Source organism: Rana temporaria, chromosome 4 (assembly GCF_905171775.1).
Source record: "Rana temporaria chromosome 4, aRanTem1.1, whole genome shotgun sequence".
Lineage (NCBI taxonomy): Eukaryota > Metazoa > Chordata > Amphibia > Anura > Ranidae > Rana > Rana temporaria.
The window spans coordinates 119,627,029-119,648,578 of NC_053492.1; the positions used below are offsets into that span (position 1 = coordinate 119,627,029).

Below are 21,550 nucleotides of genomic sequence, written 5' to 3' on the forward strand. Positions count from 1 at the left end.
CCCCGCCACTCGATGGAAGCAGTCCCTGAAGTTTTAAAACAAGGGACGTCTGGTGCTTTTCTTCACAGAAATTAGAGAACTCTTCCCTCTGGAAAATCTTTTTGGATATATTTGTCCAAATGATCACAAAATAAACGTTCCCCATGAAAAAGGGAAACCTGCCAATAACTTTTCACAAGGTAGCTGAACTGGCCAAAGAAAAGGAAGCCTTTTAATAATGACTCCAATTTCTTGTCAACAGGGTCTTTCAAGCCCTGTGCTTTATCTATCGGACAAGTTAAGTTCTTGTTTAATGAAGAGAGACTACTGCATCTAAGGCTGGCATGCGCCATTTTTTTTTTTTTAACAAACTTCCTCTTAAGAGGAACAAAATCCTGTCAGGATGTTTCCAATCAGCATACACTGCCTGTTCTAGCAGGGGGTTTAGGGGGGAAAGCCTGTACGGCCTGAAGAGGCCTCAGGGATCCCAAGAGGACCAGGGGGGCTCAGAACTATTTAGGTCAGAGTCAGGATGAAAAGCCTCTGTGACAGACATCAACTGGATATATCTTCTTGACAAGATTGCGTGGAAGCAGACTCATCCGCCAGTCCTGCCACAGAATCCTGAGCCTTTAGCTTCCCCCCCCCCATCCTTAACCCATTCCTGCTCCAAACTAAGAGGCTCCGGGAGGGGGGGGGGGGGGGGGGGATCTGTCACGCTTCTTGCCACCCTGCGGGATGCAGGCAATCCTGTGCTGTAACCCAGCTAGGGCAGAGGACAGTTTATCCTTGGTGATAAAGGGTGAAGCAGCAGCGTGAACTGTAGGCACAATACCAGATCGGCACAGCGGCTCAGATTGCCCAAAAGCCTCTGGTCATTCAGGGGATACTACACTAGGGATAGGAGTAAGTTCATTAGGAACTACTGACATAGGTGTGCCCTTCCCTGTAGTTTTAGTCCCGCTCCTCTTTTTTGAAGACATTTACTAGCCACAAAAAGAGTACCTGGGTGTAGTATTAAAACACCTCAGAAGGGAGACCCTTTTAATAGAGCTCACCAAACCCCTATGCAACAATCCTACTAAGTACCTTTAGCCTGCCAAGCAACACTTGGTGACTCACGTGACCCGGGTAAGGAGAAATGAACCACTGCAAGTGTCTGTTCAGCGCCTGCTCTGTGTCCCACAGCTGCCTTCTGGAAGCACTGCATGCTTGGCATATACAGCTTAAATAAGCTGGCTGTGTGCCAGAATATTCTGTGCATGCTAGATAATCTCCCCTCTGGAGTGAGGCTACTACTAAGCAGACAGACTCCATCAGAAAGAACTGTATCAGTAGATGAATGCACGGTCCCGACGAACAGGTGTGGCTGTATTTGCGTATGCCACAAATCTTTGTACGCCCAGATAAAGACTACTGCTCATGTGCGACAAAGCCGTGTGTGCAGGGGCTGGCAAACAAACAACTGCTGAGTAGAGCGGCACTCTTGAGAACGAACATGCGCCATGGTGAACCAAGGCGAAATGGCGCACCGCTGTGCGCCACCATACAGGTAAACTGCCAGACAAACAAAAAAAATTACACTTTGCAAACACCCACAGCTAGCCCAAAACTGCCCCGTATGGTCACCGCACACAGGTGTCGCCTCTAGCTAGCTTGACTGATTGTTACAGTCACTGGGACACCCCACAATAAGGAGGTTTCACTTACCCGTCCAGGTGCAGGGCAGCTTCAAAACTAAGAGCCCAAACTTCACCCATCATGGTGGGTTCCTGTCACTTGAGGACCTTCAAGGACTGGGTACCCTTTTCATGTTTAGGGTCCACTCCCTTGGACCTGTACAGCACCCTGCAGGAATGCCTTAGCGCTGTGGTGTCCAGGATTCCACTTTGCAGGGTCCAGTGCCCGGAGGCCGCATTACAGGCAAAACCTTGCAGGATCTTGAGTCTTCTTTGAAAGGCTCGGGTACCATTTATCTAAGCATATAAAACCAGTGTCAAATGGATCCAATCGGTCAATCCCTTGATTCATTCAAGAACCATTTGTGGTAATAGAGACCTGGAGCTCAGAGAGCTCAAAACAAACCGTGTCATCCACCTTGCAGACACTGGTAAAGAACTGAAGTGCTTTCTGCATGGGAGGAGTTATTATAGGGTATCATTTCCTGTCTAAAGACCTTTGGTCTACCAGTGTCCATTCACCTGGAGATGAAGTATAACCCAGCAGGTAATGAATATTAGCCTATGTCCCATGAAAAAGAAAAATCATACTCACCTAGATGGCTGCAGCACCAATCCCAGCTGTCCCCCACTGGCTCTACCGAGGATGCAAACATCGCTGATCGTTTCAGTTCTCCTCTCTGAGCAGAGAGCAGTGACCTTCAGTCACAGACTTTGCTCTGCCCCACCAGTGCTCGCTGGGGAGTGGAGGGGGAGGTGGGAGCTGGCTCAGCCTCTCAGCGGCATGGTTGGACCAGCTAATAAAGGTCAGCCCATAGCTGGCTTAGGTCCGCTGTCGGTTGAAAATGGGTTACAGGAGTGGAGATACTGTGATCCTTAGGAGAAGTGTAGCCAAAATAGCTTTGGCTATACTTCTCTTTTAAGGCGATGCTTGATGTGCAACCAACTAGTAGCTAAACCTAAGCGCACAGGGCAAAATGACAAAAAAAATAAAAATATCACCATATACACATTTATTAGTAAAACATATTTATTTTTATATAAAATGGAGTATACAAATAGTAGCCAAAACAGGTATGACTGAACATTGGAAAGCTTTCCCCAAGTGTACATCACATGGTCCCAGGACAGGGTCAGGTGTGCTACCTCTCTAGTAACACCAGGCCCTGATACAAGGAACAATTAACAGCTAAAGTACCAGGTCTGCCAAAATCATGATCAACACACAAGGGAGGGGCAGCTGTAGATTCTAATCTTCAATCAACATTTCACATTTGAATGATTCTCTCCTATACAGACTGATAAGGTCACTTTATAAATCAGCAGAGAAGAGACTGACCACATTTTCTGCACAGTTTTCCTGTCATTCAGCAGGGTGCCATATACATGATTTAGAAATTAAAAGCCATTATCCTTCAGCAGCTAACACTGCAAGGAACTGATTACCTTTGCACAGGTATAATATAGTGACAGGCAGCTGAGGCTCTCCAGCTCATATGAACTGCAAGAATGAACGCCCCCATTAGACTTGAAGCTCTACGAAGCTAGAGAAACAGTGCACCTCAGTCCAACAGATTGCACCCGTCAGTGCAATCAGCTGAGTACATACTCCTCTGGCCAAACATAGTCTTAGTTTGAATACTACCGCCATATCATTATTTTTAGTATCAACCAACCAGAGGACTGTGTTTATTGTGCAGTTTTTGTCATACGACATCCTGTAGAACTGGTTCATGCTTGTAAAATTAGGTGTATTCCCGAGCCAGCATATATTACACAAAGTATGATAAACACGGCAGATTGTTGTAAAGTTTTCAGCCACATAGGCCACTCGCCCAAAAAGTACCCTTGATAGGCAGTGGACTGCTGTATGATCTGGCACAAACTTTCACAGCTGCCCCACTTTGACAGCATACTGCCAGGATTGCCCCACTTCAGTTTTAGGCTGATTGCAAATAACCGCTAAGAGGCATCTACAGACAAATATGGCAACATGAGATCAGTAAGAGCAATGCGAGGCAATATTTAAGAGGTTTAGGTGCCTGCAAAAATTTGGCCCATGTAGTTTGGAAGCTGCTTTTCTCACTTGCAGAGTTTATTTCATCTACAGAGAGAGTAATATGGCAATAATAAAATGCTAATCTCTTTGACAAGGAATGTTTAAACATTTAGCACTCTATAATTTTGCAGTTTTATTAATAAATGTTTAAGTGAGGCAGGGTCAGGGATAGGTTCACCTATTTTTTTTTCTTTTTACACTGGACATCATTAAAAAGGAATGGTTAAAAATATATCATTTATAGAATGTACAAACTTATTTTTTTGAAGTGGAAAATTTCAGAAACTGGTAAATTAAAGGCAGCACATTAACCAGCTAGCAGCAATTACCTAAGGCACATTTGAATGGACAAGTTGAACTAGGGATGAAGGATATATGTAAGCTCAAATTGCTATTTAAGAGTTAAAAGGCCTTTCTCAGCTTCTTGACTTGGACCATGTCAAGATTTCCTTGCAGTAAAGTATTACAAGGGACTAAGCTCTCTGCCTCAGCAGGACTTGCATGTATGGAGACTAGGCCTGACTGTAAAGAATAACCAAGGTGCCAGAGCCTTGGGCTGTGCTTTGTTTAAAACTTAAGACCAAGACCGGACACGAGAATCAGGGAATGGTCAGAAACTAATTAAATGCAGACTTCAGCTCTTTGAAGGCAGCTCTGCGGTTTTTCTTTTCTTCCTCTAGTCGCTTCCTCTCATCCTGCTCTGCCCGAATCTCAGCTTCAAACTTGCTTGATGAATTCAGGGCCTGGACCTGTGGGCATAATACAACAATGTACAATGAGATCTAGACAATGAAAAAAGAAAGTGTTTCTATCCATCATAACCAAGATCTCCATTACTAAAGTGCAGAGCAGTCTCAGACAAGTTTAACAAAATGCTTACTGTTTACAGCAATGGTACCAAAGATCATGTTCTTAAAGTCCAACTGAACCCTCTGTTTGCTTTTCAGCCCTTTGGCTAAGATCAAGTGTAGTATATGTTCTTATCAGTGTCTAGTAGAGGTGCTCCACCATCATTCTGGCTTAAGTAACCCTGCTGATATGAGGGGGTCCTGAGGGATCTTCTCATTGGAACAGAAACTGGAGTGCCCACTGGGTGAGGTGGGGCATGGGAATCATTCCTTGGAGGATCCCAAGGGGCCCAGTGCCTCACGATTTGACCGTCCTACTTTGTCTGGTCAGGCGCAGGGAAAGCAGAGAGCCTCCGGTGTGAGTGCCCCCTGGGAGTGTTGTCATGGAGATGCCAGAGAGTTATGGGCCATGACACCTATCCTTTTTTTGCACAATGACTCATGGGCGACTGCAGCAACTTTTGTTAGCAGGCCTAGCCAATGCACATGCACTTTTTTTGTATACAGTAACACCTTGGATTACAAGCATAATTTATTCCAGAAGAATGCTTGTAATCCAAAGTACTCGTATATCAAAGCGAGTTTCCCCATATAATGGAAATATAATGGAAACTCAGTGTCCGTGAGCTTTACCGGTGCCCCTACAGCTCTTGCCAAATGTATTCTGCTCGTCTAGTGAGACAACGCTCGCAAAGCAAGTCAGGATTAAAAAAATTACTCACAATCAGAGGTTCCACTGTATTTATTTTCTCTCCACATGTGTCATCCTGCACACACATATACATACACACTATATATATATATATATATATATATATATATATATATATATATATATATATATATATATATATATATATATATATATATATATATATATATATATATATATATATATATATATATATATATATATATATAAAAAATGTGTGTATGTATATGTGCGCGTGTGTGTGTTCAGTCTAGGGGGAGAATTTGTGACTATTCGGTTCCTTCCTCTCCTGCTTGAAGCATCTCTTGGCGAGAATGCCCCACCCCCACCTTGTACTCTTGGATCGGCTTTTGTTGATCATGAGAAGAGGAACTTTTGGGTAGGTAGATCTGAGTGTGCCCTACCCATTTCAGGAGTCTTGTGTCCTGAGGGGATTATAAGACCTACCCCAAGAGCATATTTTTGTGCCTGTTCACATGCACTTTTTTGGTCACCTTTGAGGTTTAGTTTAACAAAAAAAAAATAAAAAATAAAAGCTGTATATAAAACAGTACTAAATGTGCTGCTTTTTTAGGTCCTTTTAATAACTACTACAGCAAGGGATAAAATATCCGGTAGAGTTTGAAGAGTTGGACCGTTGCTCTCACACACACACGTAGCAACCAGGGTCAAGTAGGCCAACGATCCTCACTTCTGCTCCATTTAAAGCCCAACTCCAATAATCAAATTACAGTATTAATTGATGCAATTAATGTTGGCGCTGTATAGAAATATATAAGCTTTCGCTGCATACAATATACAGCTCTGGGTTATGGCAGCAGTAGCATTAAATGCACAGGCAACTATTAACATTTAAAAATTTGTTCTGTAAACACAGATGTCTGCTCACCACTCACCCCCACCCCAATATGAACATCTTATCTGCAATATAAATACTGTAGCTTATTTTGTGCTGGTTTATTTCCAATAACTACTGATAACAGCGATTTATCATAGTTCCATGTATGCCCTGCCCTTTCAAGTCTATTATTTAAGCCCACCTTAGCTTCAAAAAAGTGCTTGGCACCCTTAACACCTTCCGTGGATACGTCAATTTCAGAGAGTTTGGCTAGTGACATTAGCCCGCTGTCCTCTTCCAGCTCCCCGGCTGCAGCTTTGCGGAATATTAGCAGAAACTGAAAAAAAAAAAAAAAAAAAGATATTTGAATTCAGAATCTCCAAAATGTCAGGCAGATCATTTGTGCAATACATTTAAACATACCAGAAGTATATTCTGTAAAAAAAAAAAAAAAAAAAAGAAAAGAAAAGCTGAGCCATTTATATTTTGCAACATACGAAACCTATGAAGGTGACCGCAATCACATGGTTTCATTCTGACCAAATTATTTTACATGTCAATTTCCACCTAAAATGGAAGTCTACTTTTCCCTGAGACTGTCAAGTGCACATAATCCATCAACTTGTATGTATTTGCATATATATTGCCAGCTTGGCAAGAACAACCTTGCATTGAAAAACACAGCTGGCAGGTAGCCCATCAGACACAGGTTTCCACACACTGCACAGTGAATAGCGCTCCTTAATGCATTGCTTGTAGGCCACACCCAACTATACTTTGAAATTATTTTAGGTGGACATTCGAAAGCTATTATAAAGCATTCCTCAGTCCAATTTAAAAATTTCTGTAAAAAAATAAATATTGTATTAAAATTAAACTAGTGTTGTCTCCTATTTAAAACTACAAACATCAATCATTTCTCATTATTCACCAAACAGATTTTATTCCTTCTCAGTCCCATGATCTTATTACACACATCACAGTAGTCCTATGTGTATTGCTGGGCACACTGGTAAGTAGACTCTCCACATTTTGGTACATTGGCAGCTTATGTCCATTATCATCAGGCTATCAGGCACTCCTGTGTGCCTCGTACTGAGGCTCTATTGTGTATACACAACTTCCCACACGGCTCACCTTGCTCAGTCTGCATCACTGACATTTATGTAGTCCGTAGGAATGAAGAATGCGATTTGTCCACTTTTTATTTTTAAAATGTCAGCCCTAATTAGACTATACATGGTCCAAATCTTGTGACTTTAAGATGTTGAAAGCAAACTGAATATAAAAAGAGGTTCTTCAATAGATATCAATCTTGACCCAGAGCGATAACAATTGCCCCGTTTTGCTTTCATAGGAGAAAGCAACTGGGCTATTCAAATATATGTGTGCACATTTAAAAAAAATAAGGTGTTAAAAAAGGACAGGGTGCAAATTCAGGGTGCAGTTGTGTGCGTGTTGCTTGATCTCAGGATTTGGCCTGCCATCCCCAGAAGTCAGACAACAGATCAAAGTGCACTTCCCATTATAGCTCTGATAAGTAAATGTCAATTATGAGTTTTCCAGCACTTGTATTTATATAAAAAAAAACACCTGCTACAATAATGCCCTGTACACACGATCAGTTCCTCTGATGAAAACGAACCAAAGGATTTTTTCATCAAATATTTGATGAAGCCAACTTTCATCAGTCTTGCCTACACACCATCGGTTAAAGATCCGATCGTGTCCAACATGGTGACGTAAAACACAACGATGTGCTGAGAAAAATGAAGTTCAGCGCTTCCGAGCATGCGTCGACTTGAATCTGAGCATGCGTGGATTTTTGACCGATGAATTTCCCCCACAGACCATCTTTTTTCTATCTTTTTTAACCATAAGAAAAATTTAAAAACAGGTTCTATTTTTTTTCACCGATGGCAAAAAAACTGATGGGGCCCACACACAATCGGTTCGTCCAATGAAAAACGGTCCATCGGTCCGTTTTCAGACGAACCGATCGTGTGTACAGGGCATTAGACAGATAAAACTAAAAGATAGTTACGTTACCTACAGCAACCTGGAAACTCAGTTTTTCGCCAAGGTTAATGTACCCATGGCAGCCAATCTCCCACCCAAGATCCACTCCCCCACCAAAAAAAATAAAAAAATTATACGCTCATATGCATAATTACTAAACCGCAAGTTCTTTCTAAATCCTGCGATGACTCACGTCAGATCTCCGCAATGTCTCCTGGCAACAATGACAAAAGCTCCCTGGAGACACCTTACGGCATCGAGGAAGTGACGGAATACCCGCACACTACCCGATGAATCCATATACAGGAAGCGGCCAGTAACAAAGTAATACTAAGGTTCGCCTGCCCCTGACAGTGACTCGAGCTGGGCATCGCCGCTTAGTGAAGGATTGGCTTGGGCATCTCCGCTGCTCTCGGCTGCTCTAGTCCTGCAAAGGGAACGGAGTTCCAGCTGTGAAAAAAGTGCAGGAACTCCGTTCCCACGTGTTCCCGCAGGACTTGAGCCCTGATCACATGGCGTAGATGAATGCATGGTTGCTGAGCTCCTGCTGCAGCCTGGGAGAACGCTCAATCCAGCAGCCCCTACTCTGATACACCACCTCCCATGGGCTGCAGAGGTAGAAGCACCTCCGCGGGAACACTGTGCCCTGGCATCCCTGTGTCCTTCAGGACAGTCTCGCCACAAACCTGACCTATGATGGCAGACCCTCCACTGCCTGCTATATCTGCTTCGACTGAGTGACAGGATTCTTGCCCACCAAATTTCCAGCTGATGATCCCTGCCATGAGCACAGCTTTAGAGCTGGCAGCCTCCACTTTCTCCTCTGGATATCAATCCTCGACAGACTCCTTAGGATTTTGGTATTGAAGGGCTATATTGAGTCGCTCAGAAATAGAGAACTTTGTCCTACAGCTAGAAGCTAGCTACAAATCAAAGAAGTAGTCTCTGGTCTGTTCTCTAATCTATACATTGGAGACTACTGTCTTGGATTGCTCATCCCTCTCTGCCACAATACAAACTCTGCAATAACAGTTAACTGCATACAGGATGCATAACCATGTTCCTTCTACGTGATGACCTAGAAAATGGGAGAAAAAAAAAAACTGACAGAATATCTGAATCCAGAGAATGCCCAAGGAGATACGGACCTCCTTCCAACAGTAAAAAGCCCATTTATCAAAATATTAGCACTTCAGGCAAATTGTTCTAAACACCCTCCCCTCCCTCAGCTTCTCCTGCCCTCCTCTTTCCCATCGCCCTACTTCAATGCCCTTTTTCACTCCCCATTACTTTACATGCTTTTTTTGTCATCTCCCCAACTTTTCCACCAGCCTCCTTATCCTTTTTTAGCCTCCCTGCCACCATCATAACCCCTCTTCTTCCCCCTGTCGCTGTTACCATTTCTACCACTAGACAGTGGTGACCACAGTCACCAACTTTCTAGCCGACATCACTCCTCTCCCATTTCAATGGGAAGTACTGAAAGCAGTTTTCATTCAAAGTGGAGCCCACCCTAGGAAAAAAAAAAACATGTGCAGGAGACATCTCCAAATCCCCAGGGAGAAAGTCCCAGTCACAACATACCATTGCAGAGAGCTCTAGTAGAAGACCTTCTCTACTTCAACTATATGAACGGGGCTACAGAAACCATAGCAATAAATGTGGCTGGTCTTTGGCAACATCTCTTCACCACCAGATTGTATTACCCTTCGGCGAAAAGCTCCTTAGGCAAAACTATTCTCACGTTCCTACATCCTCCAAACAGTCTTCATCATGCTTTGTAACCCACAAGATCCTTTCTTACACAGAACAGCAGCAACATCAAAGCTCTTGATGAATATGTGGTAGAAATGGTTCTCCCCTGCATCAGTCCCACTACCCAGGAGATATGTCATGCACTGTGTGAGCTATAGTCACCATGGTCATGTAACTATTCTGAACTGGTCCTGATAGGACCTGGAATCTCAAGCGAATGCCAAGCCTATGTTCTCCAAGCTAAAATAAATGGAGCTTTTAATGTGCCCGCTTCACTTTTGTTCTACATTCTGTATCCCCCATTTCTCTTAAAATTAACAGCTGCACAATTAATCGTTAAAAAAATCGTGATCTTCTTGAGTAGATTTTGTATCCGTTTTCTTGTGTACAAATATTCAATGTGCCTTTGTGCAATCGTTTAAATACGTTCGCCCATTGATCATTCGTCACAGAAATTTGAAGGTCCTTTTCCCAATGAAGGTTTGTGTTGTCTAATTGAGGGTCTATGTCAGAATTTAGAAGGTTATAAGTGAAGGAGATGAGGTGTCTGAGGGGATTCCCTTAGGCAAATTGTTTCAAATAGTGTCTTAGGTCTATACCATCCACTCATAGGTTCTAGCCTTTCAAGAAATCTAGTGATTTTAACATAACTGATATTGGAGATGTTACAATTAGGGTCAGTAGATTGGAAGGATTCAAAAGACAAAAGGTTATTATGCTTAAAGAAATCTGTAGCTCTGTATAACGTCATTGGAAGAGTATCGGATGTCGATGCGTTACTGTCAGGAAGATAAATTTCAGGATTCAGTGAGATCGGGGTAATTGGTCCATACATGGAAGACAATTTCTTCGTCTTACATAAATTCCTGAATATCTTCAGGGTCGTTCCTACCATGGGATGTGCTTTAGTTATACGAGGGATCTTTTTGGGGTTGATCCATGGTAGGCGTCTTATAGGTGTAATTGAAAAACAGGAAAGTTCCTCCAATGCTATCCAATCTTTGGATCGAGTATGTACTTGCCAGTCAATTATCTTGGATAGGTGGCTGGCCCAGTAGTACTTGCGCAAATCCGGAACTCCGATACCTCCCAGATGCTTTGGTTCCACCAATTTGTCCCATTTTATTCGAGGCCGTTTCCCACCCCATATAAAAAGTTTACGCAAATTTTACGAAAAGATGTGAAAAAAAGAGCCGGGGATACAAATAGGCAGTGTCTGGAACAGGTATAAAAATCTCGGGAGGATATTAATCTTAATTATGTTCGCACGGCCAAACCATGAAAATAGTCCCTTATCCCATCTTGTCAAATCAGATTTAACCACATTCAATAATGGTACAAAATTATTTGAGTATATGTCATTTAAATTGGGGGATAAATGAATGCCCAAGTAGAACAATACCTTATCTTCCCAAAGAAATGGGAAGTTCTTTTTGCATAGATTAACCTGGTCTGGAGGTAGGGAGATATTGAGGGCTCTGGACTTTGCAAAATTAATTTTCAAAGTTGGACATGTCTCGGAATATGGAAAAGTCTTTCAACAGATTGGGGAGTGTAATGATAGGATTAGTCAGAAATAATAGCACATCGTCAGCGAATGCAGCCAATTTATATTGTTTATCTCCAATGGTTATCCCCACAATGTCCTGGTTGGCTCGGAGCTTACACAGGAGGGGTTTCAATATCAGAATGAATATGATCGGTGACAACGGGCATCCCTGACGAGTTCCATTGGACACAGAGAAAGCCTCCGACAGGGTGCCATTTATTTTGATCCTTGCTGTTGGGGATGAGTAGAGAAGGTTGATATATTGTAGCATACGTTCGTTTAGTCCCATAGATCCCAATGCTGCGTGCATATAATCCCATGCTATCCTATCGAAGGCCTTCTCTGCGTCCAATGAAAGCACAAATCCCGGGAACTTTGATTCCAGTAACCAATTTTGAATTTTAAGGACCTTGATGGTATTATCCCTGGCTTCCCTTCCAGGTGTGAATCCCACTTGATCCAAAGAGACTAGTTTTTTCAGAAGGGGTAATAGGCGGTTCGCTATTATTTTCACATACAGCTTTACATCCACGTTTAGTAGTGAAATGGGTCTGTAGTTGGATACTAGATTTTTGTCTTTGTTCGGTTTTGGGACCATCACTATATGTGCTTCGAGCAGATCTTTGGTCGATATCCATTGGGTTGGTGCAGAATTAAATGCTTTTATAAAATGGGGGATTAGGAGTTCTTTAAAGGTTTTAAAATAATCAACTGAGAAACCGTCTGGGCCTGGGCTTTTACCGACATTAAGTTGTTTGAGAGCTCCAAGAGCTTCACCTGTTTCCAAGGGCTTATCTAAGTCTTTGGCTATCTTTGGGTCAATCGGTTTGGGACAGTATGAGCTTAGAAATTCAGTGATCATGGATTCCCTTTATCGCGAGTCGTCTTTCGGTTTCGTGTCATGTAAATTATATAAATTAGAGTAGAATTTTTGGAATTGTCTGGCAATATCAGAAGTACAGGTTCATTTTTTACCCGTTGGATCATTGATAGAGTGGATGTTGTCAAATCTCTTGTTTGAAGCATTCAGGGAATTAGCTAGAAGTCTGCCAGTTTTATTGCCATATTCATAAAAGAATTTCTGCGAGTAAACCTTGTTACGTTAAATTTTTTCTTCCAGTATTTGAAGTAGCTCATTCCTGGCATTAGTTAAGTCAGCTAGTACGTCTGATGCGAGTGAGCGTTTATGACTTCTTTCTAATATCTCTATTCGGTCAGTAAGTAGTTTTATATGTTCCCGCCTATCCTTATTCCTTTTTGCTAACAAGGAAATCAGCTCGCCTCTTATCACACATTTGGTATATTTCACATTTCAAGATGGTATAAGACCCCTTTGGTCATTCACAAATTTGACCCAGATACATCGCCCCTTTGCTGGCGATGCAAGGACGAGCCGGGAAGTTTGCTACACATTTGGTGGGAATGCACTGTATTGGCTGAATTTTGGAAGGGAGTACATAAACTAAAATAGTACAAATAACTACTTACTCTCCCGATTTCACGGCAGGACAATACTTACTACACCTTTCTAGCCTCTCTCACTCCATCTACAAAGACACCATCATACTACACCTCATCAACGCAGCGAGGCTTTGTATCCCATTAAAGTGGAAACAAAGTCTCCCACCTACCATTCCGGAACGGATACGCAAGGTAAACCACATTTCCAAAATGGAATTAATACATCAATCTAGAGACTCTTCTAGATCATATCTTGATAAATGGTCCTGTTGGACACACTTTGTGAATTCCGCTGAATGTCATGCCTTACTGGAGTCCCGATAGGATGTTCTGGCTAAGATTGACCTTTTTTCTCGAAGTTTTTAGTCAACACATTACAAAATGAAATTTTAGAATATGTCCACTGATACACAATATTAATTATTCATTTCAGTAAACAGAAAAACCTTTCCCTCCTATTTCTTGTCATTTCCCCTCCCCATTTATTTAAGTTCTGCTTTGAATATATATACATATTAAAGTTTATAATATAACTGTTCGTTTGAACTTATGTTAGACATTAAGTCGACGTTTCTCAACGCAAAAGTTTGATGTGTAATGCTTTATTGAAAATGCATGTAAACATATATTTTGTAAAAAACAATAAACATAATTAAAAAAAAAAAAAAAAAAAAAAAAAAAAAATCGTGATCTTAAGATTCAAACCCCCCCCCAATCTCCAATGCAGAGTTTGCCGATCGATTATTTCATATAACATGTGGAGCTTAAAGTCCAAATCTTTTTCTGACACTTGTTTAAGATAAAATCGATATTGTTTGCTAGAAAATTACTTGGAACCCCCATATATATATATATATATATATATATATATATATATATATATATATATATATATATATATATATATATATATATATATATATATATATATATATATATATATATATATATATATATTATATATATTATATATATATTATATATATAAATAATCAGAGACCCTAGGGAATAAAATGGCAATTGCTGCACTATTTTATGTTATTGTATTTGCCCAGCTGTCTTTCAAATGCATTTTTTTGAGAAAAATACACCTTTTTTTTTTATTAATTAAAAACAGTAAAGTTGGTCCAATTTATTAATTTTTAATGTGAAAGATGGTGTTACGCCACAAGAATCGTGAGATAATCGTGATCCATCTTCTAAGCAAAAAAAATTGTGGTTCTCATTTTTGTGCAGCTCTAAGTCAGACAAATAAAAGATTATTTCCTTATTTTTTACCGTGTTCTTAGGTTTTCCCACAGTTCTTGGGTCACCAACATACTACTTACAAAATGCATAAGGTTATGTATTGTGTGCAAGCTGGGAGCATGCCAGATGCCTAATGTAACATACTAGAGCAGTTGTATACTGTAATAAAACAGACAAGCATATTCTGAGATATTTTCACTGACCGGATACTGGAATTTAGAAAATATTTTTGTAGGTTAGGGTTCAGCCCTGTACAAATGATTAACAAAACCTCTTTCAGACTCAATGTGGGAGGATGGCACAGTAGCAGCCTTCATCCCCACGCAGAGCCTTGGACAGTGAGGATTATATATAGTATACAATGTACACCGTGTCTGAGCCTAAAAATCGGAATGCTTTTTAGCATAAGTAACTATATTTCAGGGGGGAGCAGACTGCTTTACATAAGCGTTTCAGGGATGTTAATTTAAATATTTTGGAAGTAATCAGCAAGGAAAGTGAAGTCAATCTTGCTTTAGTGCCACTTTACAATCTAAATCCAGTGAAAAATGTTCATGTCTGTATCAGGCGTGCATAAAATTACCCGAGTCATAGCCCAGATTTTTATCTCTGTTAGATTTCTATGCAGTTCTTTGCGTCTTCATTCTACTTTGTGGATACCATTATCCTTTTGGGTTTGCAATAGCTGGGGCTTTTGAGCAGAACTCAGCTTTCTGAAGATGAGGATGATTTCATAAAGGAGATGAGAACGTTCACATGATAAATTGTGAAAATTCACTCCAATCAGTGGCAGGACAAGGTCCTCACTCTCCCCAGCAATGGTACCAAAGTGGTTCTTCCACTTTAAAGGAGCTCCAGGCTCCTTCAGAAAAAAAATAAAATCAGCAGCTACAAATAATACAGCTGCTGACTTTTAATATGAGGACACTTACCTGTCCAGGATTGCAGCAGTGTCTTCACCCGAGATGATTTTTCAATCAGCTCTTGGGTGCTACCACCGCCATCTCTGCTAATAGAAACCAACAGTGTAGCCTTGCGGCTTCACAGCCAATTCCCTACTGTGAATGCGAGGAGCATGCTGTGCTTTGTGAATGGCCTGGCAGCAGGAAAGGAGGGGGGGCAAACTTCTGGCTGAGTTTGCCATGGAGAGATCAGCTGGAAGTGGGAGCAGGTACCTGTCAAAACAAGGTACCTGCCCCCCCCCCCCCCAAAAAAAACCTGGCAGCGGGGGGAAGGGAAGAAGCAAACAGAGCTTCCCTTTTGGGTGGAGCTCCACTTTAAAGCCGATCTTCAGAAAAAGGAAAAACGCTTTCTTGCAGTGGAGCTGTCCCTGCACTACAAGGGTTATATACTTTAGGTCTAGGGGGCTGCAATTACAATTCCTTTAAACCATTAAAAAAAAGGTTAAGTCTGGTTAAAAAAAAAAAAGTAAAACAACAGACATGTTATACTTACCTGCTCTGTTGCAGTGGATTTGCACAGATCCTCCTTTTCTCAGATCCCTCTTTGCTGCTCCTGGCCCCTTCCTCCTGTCGAGTGCCCCCACAGCAAGCAGCTCTGTGTGTTCATTCAGACACGAATCTGCCGTTCGGCCCCGCCCCTCTCTCTCGATTGGCTAACTGACTTTGATCGACAGTCGCCACTGCTGTGTCTCAGCCAATCAGGAGGGAAGAGTCTCGGACGGCCGAGGGATTCGTGGACATCGCTGGGGCTCAGATAAGTATTAGGGGGTGCTGGGGAGGCTGCCAAACACAGAAGTTTTTTTATCTTAATGCATTAAAAAAACAAAAAAAAACAAACACACCTTCTGCCTTTACAAATTCTAATCTTATTTTAATATCTTACATCCAGGGAAATTCGAATATGGAGGAAAAGTTTCAGAGTAACAAAGATTTAGGAAAACTCCCATAACATACACAAAATAGCCACTTAATCTCTAGGTTTATACTTATAAATAAATAGTGGGGAAACCAGGCACTCCATGACAGCCATACAGATCCCAAAATCTACCAACAATGAAACAAACTTAACTTCAAGTCAAAACCTAACTGGAAAGAAAAAAAAATGCTCTCCGCCCTGCCTTGAAGACCACCTTAGAGAAAAAGATGGCTCTAAACCCCTGCGTATTAGGAAATGTAATCCAGGTAGCCTAGGTCACAGCATATTTATCCAGGCCATCGCGTTCCACCGCTAGAAAATATTCCAGATCCATAAGCGAATCTATTTCCAGTACACATTCAGACAAAAGTAGGCACCACTTAAGATTTCCAATGTGAAGGGATTAGGAATCTAGCTGCTGTCAAAAAGCAGTTTTATTTACCGAATCCTCTGCTTCCTCTAATCCCTACATTCCAGCAGTGGACTGCGCTTTGGCATCCTCATGTTCAACGCAGGGCTATGGTCTTTACACTGGATTTGATGACATGCGACCAGAGCATAGGGGAGAAGAGGCTGCAGGGACCAGTGTTATAGTGTTATATCCTGAAGGGAGCCTGCAGGGAATAGGAAAAGTAAAACTGCTTTTTATGCCCCCCCCCCCCCCTAGACCTAAACCAGCATTTTGTCATTGCAGCACAGTAACAATGCAAGAGTACTTGTCTGTGCCACTATGACAGCAGGAAATGCTAGAAAAATTATGCTGGTGAAAGGAAAACTAAACAGAAGTAAAAAGAAGAAGAAAAAGTAACATGAGACTGCACATAATAGGTGAAAAGAGCATTATTTCTTTCTCTTTAAAAGATTTAAGATGTCTGGAATGGAAGAGGAATGGCCCAGAGCATGTCCTCTATATTTACTGAATATCTTGTGACATTAGTCATTATGAAAGTAGGCGATCTCCACCAACCAGAGGCATCTCAGTCACAGCACATAAATGGTGCGATTAAAAATTGTGACATCACTATACCTAAATCACAGAGCCAGCTCTTATTACCACAGAACATGGACAGCTAAAACAGACTAAAATCCACACTGTCCAGTTGATCTAAGGGCCATCTACTGCCTAGCCCTTAAAATGGTTGTAAGTTATTTTTTTTAACTTTTAGCTACAGGTAAGCCTATAAGGCAGCTTACCTGTAGGTAAAAAAAAAAAATCTCCCAAACTTTTACGGTTTAGGAGATATTCCCCTCGCAATGAACCGCTGAATGCAGCAGCGCATGAGCAGAGGGTTTCTCGGCTTAAGGCCCGGTAGCCGCCGGACCTTGCCGGACAGAAGTCTCCCGTGCTGGAGCCGCGACACCCAGAAGACACGCCGAGGCGAAATGTAAGCTGCTTCCGTGTGGACCGGGAGGGACACTGACGCCTCGTTCTAAGGTAAGCATTTCATAATGAGCTAGTATGCGGTGCATACTAGCTCATTATGCCTTTTCCCCTTACAGGTGTATAAAAATAAAAAAGTCAGCGGGTTTACTACTGCTTTAAAAAAAAAAAAAAAAAAAAGAGGGTACTGTATATCTCCAGCCTCTGTCAGTTTTCACTGCTCTCCCTGCCCATGCTGGACAGAAAGAAGTGCAGAAACACTTTTTTTTTTTATTGATGCCGACGGCTGCTACCTTTGGAGATTTAACCTTGCTTTCTGTACAGGGTGTCAAGGTTTTAAACAGGGCAGATGTAAGGCAAAAAAAATAAATCCCCATCCAGGCATTCGGTTTCAAAATTGGACGCAAGCTCATCTATGTCTTTATGGTCCTTGCTTTGTGCACTGGTGGGCAGTCATGTTGGAACAGGAAAGGACCATCCCCAAACTGTTACCACAAAGTTGGGAGCATGAAATTGTCCAAAATGTCTTGGTATGCTGACGCCTTCACTGGAACTGGAAGGGGCCAAGCCGTCGGCATGTAGATGTCCCGTGAAGGGAATCATCACAACTCCCAGTGGATGGTTGTAGAATCCCAGGTTGATAGAGGGAAGTGTAAGGCCGCGTACATATGATCGGTCCAAACCGATGAAAACAGACTGAAGTTCAGTTTCATCGGTCCAAACCGTCTGTGTGTACGCCCCAATCGGTCTGTTGTCCTTCGGTCAAAAAAAAAAGAGAACTTGCTTTAAAATCGAACCGATGGACGGCTGACCGGTAGGTCAAAAACAATGGTTAGTACGCAAAAGCATCGGTTCAAAACGTTTTTTTCAGCACGTCGTGTGTTTTACGTCACCGTGTTCTGACCCGATCGGTTTTGAAAACGATGGTGTGTACGCACATCAGACCATCAGTCTGCTTCAGCGGTGAACCAATGAAAACTGTCCGTAAGACCATCGAATGGACCGACCGTGTGTACGCGGCCAAACAAACCTTGCGTGTGGCAGATAGTAAGGTCCCGCCGGCATGCAGATATGAAGGCACAGCAAAGGTGCCCTTCTGATGGACAACGGCAAGCCCCCGCCGTTGTCCGTGACGTCACCGGATCTCAGACGGAACTCCCTGAAGCCGGCGGAGAGGTGAGTACCAATCAAAAGAATTTTGATAGATCAAAAAATTTAAAGATTAAATCGATGAATTAATAGTCAATTTCCACAGCCCTAGTAAATTTCAACCTTAACAGGTCCAGGCAAACGTAAACAGCAGCAGGGCATACAGTTCTTTTCTTTACACAGAAGATGCCCATGTGTAAGAATCAAACTTGCTTTAGTATTTAATTAACTGCTTCAAATGAAGTAAAGAAAAGGTTACCTCTCGGAAGTTTAGTTTGCAATCAAGGTCTTCATCCACTTCCTTGATCATGTTCTTCAATCCTAGGTGTGTCTGTGGAGCACCCAGCTTCTCCATCATCAGCTTCAGCTCCATTAAGTCTATGAAGTTATCACGTCCTGTATCATACCTGCAGAGGAAGCATTAAAAGGTCACACACTAGAAGCTCAAAGTCTTAAAACCCCACTAAAAAAAAGTCTGACATTTTCACCATTGTGCCAACCCCCCTCATCTGCAACACTTAGCCCTCCAGGCTATGGAAGGCCAGTTTCCCCAGCACCACGGTGGTGTCCGCGCCTCTCCTCACCATCACGGCAGTGTCCTCATCTTGTCTCCTCCCATGGGCCAATAGGGTAGCTTCTCCTTTAAGCCAATCAGGAAATAGGTCTCAGGACCTGCTTCACGATTGGCCAGGAGGCATTATCAGTATGACAATAGAGAATATTGATTTGCTATTGTCACACAACTGGTGGGCTGCAGATGCAGTGCTCTGTTCCCGACCCCACCATTTTCCGAAACCTATTAGAACCTCTGATTCTAATCACGTACTGCAAAACAGCCCGTACACCCCCAATGGACGGGCCCGCCACTTTTGTGCAAGTTAAAATCAAAATCTCAAAATTAGGCATTCTATGCTTTATATGGCACTCCAGACTAGTCTTCCCTTAGTAGTGACAGTCTAAGTGCTCTTTCAGACAGGCGGTAAGCTTACTGCCCTCTGAAAAGCAATAAGCAGAGCACATTTTAGAGGGTGGTATAGCAGCATTTGGCATGCATTCAGGAAGCGTTACTGGTGCCTCCTGACAGGTGTTTTTTACCGAATGGAAATGATAAATTGTGGGACTGTGCTGCAACTGTGAGCCACGCATTGGAGTTTCGGTGCAGTCCCATTGATCTGGGCCAATAAAGCAAAGCATTGCAGGTGCGGAATGTGTAGAGCGTTGTCAGGCTGAAATGTCAGAATTATGGTGGGCTATCAAGGGCGGCTAAACTGCAGCTTAGCCAGCTGTTTTTACAGCCCTCCAGCCGCTAGTATGAAATAACCCTAAATGTAAGGCTTTACAAACTAAAATATGGACACAGAAAACACTGGGCTGTCAGACACAGACACAATTCAACCTCTCCCAGGAATCTGAGCAATCTGCAGAGCCCCTATACATGAGCGAACTGCCAGTTCTGAGTGTTCCAGATAAGAGATGCTTGGAATATGGTATTCCACCATTTTAGACACTGCAACAATTACTTCAGGTCTATAAATAAGGAGCCAGTTGTAACAGGAAGAAAAATAAGAATCACAACTCCGAGCGCTTTAATGCCTCAAATAGGTGTGCATGACTTAAAGGTACTGTACAGGAGGTGCACCAACATGCATCATCTGAGGAAACTGAAGGTGAGTATAGACTTTCGAAAAAAAAAAAAGATGGAAAAGGTCTACGGTGTCCACCAAAACCAGCAACTCCTGTGACCGACATGCATGCTAAAATGAGAATGTGAGAATGTCAGAAGCACTGGTACACGTTAAGCCTACCATACCATACACGGATTGAATTTGGGCCATATCTGATGAACCGGCTGAAATCCAAGCAGCGGGTGGTTATGGTGTCACCCTACCATCTGACATTATTCAACCAATAAAAAAAAAAAACACGGAAGGAGTAAAGCAAATATTTTTTAGGTTGAACAGCGATCAGCCAGAAACACCATTTGGCAGTGCCTACTGTATTCTGGCAGCTGCCAGCACTGGCTTTAAGAATACAATAGCCTCAGTGAGAGATTAACGAATCTGTTAGCATATGGCCAGTTTGACATTATCTAGCAGGTAAAAATATTTCTGCAATCTCTGATGAATTTCTATTACACAATTCTCTCTCACTGTGCACCAGCCGGTTACAGAGGCCCCAGTATTCAGGGGGTGGGGAGAGCCAGATCTCTTATCTTCTGAGAACAATGGCATAACTACTTGTCTATGGGTTAACCTTGATATGTTAAGCTAGCCTTAAAAAAAAAAAAAAAAAAAAAAAAAAAAAAAACTGTAGAATTTTGTTTGATTGAGAAAGTATAAAAATCCCTCGCCTGAATAGTCGATGGTGAATTAATGGACTCGACTAGTTTTGATTAAGTACCATGTCTCAATGCTCTACTTAGAGATAAAAAAAATAAAATAAAAATAAAACTGCCTTTTAATATCACTGTAAACAAACATTTCATACTTGCCTTCTCTGTGCAGCGATTTTGCACAGAATAGTCCCGATCCTCCACTTCTCAGGTCCCTTGCCAGAGCTCCTGGCCCCTCCCTCCTGCCAAGTGCCCCCACAAAAAAGCAGTTTGATGTGGGGGCAAGCAAGCAGGCTTGCTCCCAAGCTGTTGCTCTGCATGTCCATTTACACACAGAGCCACGGCTTCAGGTCATGCAAAGTCTTTTGTCAACTTGCATGAACTACACGTTAAAAGCTCTCCAGATTGGCTCGATTATATTAAAAGGTCAGAAGACAGATGACTACTCCTCCAGAACTTTCACCTTTTTTTGCTGTAACCACTGGAGAGTCAACTTGGCCTTGTGCTTAGGGTCACTGTCAAGCTGAAAAGTCCAAGAGCATCCTATGTGCAGCTTTCGTGCATCAAAATGCAAATTGTCTGCCAGTACTGTCTGATAACATGCTGCATTCATCTTGACATGAATGATGAGCCACCACCATGCTTCACAGTAGGGATAGTATT

At 42.1% G+C, this 21,550-nt stretch overlaps 1 protein-coding gene and 1 pseudogene across 1 annotated transcript in view; one reads left to right on the top strand and one right to left on the bottom strand.

The window, feature by feature from the left end:
- Nucleotides 1-2,670: 2,670 nt before the first annotated feature.
- The window catches only part of EFHD1 (EF-hand domain family member D1), a 35,918-nt gene continuing 17,038 nt past the window's right edge, over nucleotides 2,671-21,550 (bottom strand). Inside the window, exons 2-4 of the mRNA XM_040348950.1 lie at nucleotides 18,815-18,962; nucleotides 6,318-6,452; nucleotides 2,671-4,466 (exon numbers count right to left, since the gene is read on the bottom strand). Of these exons, the coding sequence (XP_040204884.1) occupies nucleotides 4,335-4,466; nucleotides 6,318-6,452; nucleotides 18,815-18,962 (415 nt within the window). The 3' untranslated portion in view covers nucleotides 2,671-4,334. The remainder of the gene's footprint in view (nucleotides 4,467-6,317; nucleotides 6,453-18,814; nucleotides 18,963-21,550) is intronic.
- Nucleotides 4,653-4,751, top strand: LOC120938726 (annotated as a pseudogene).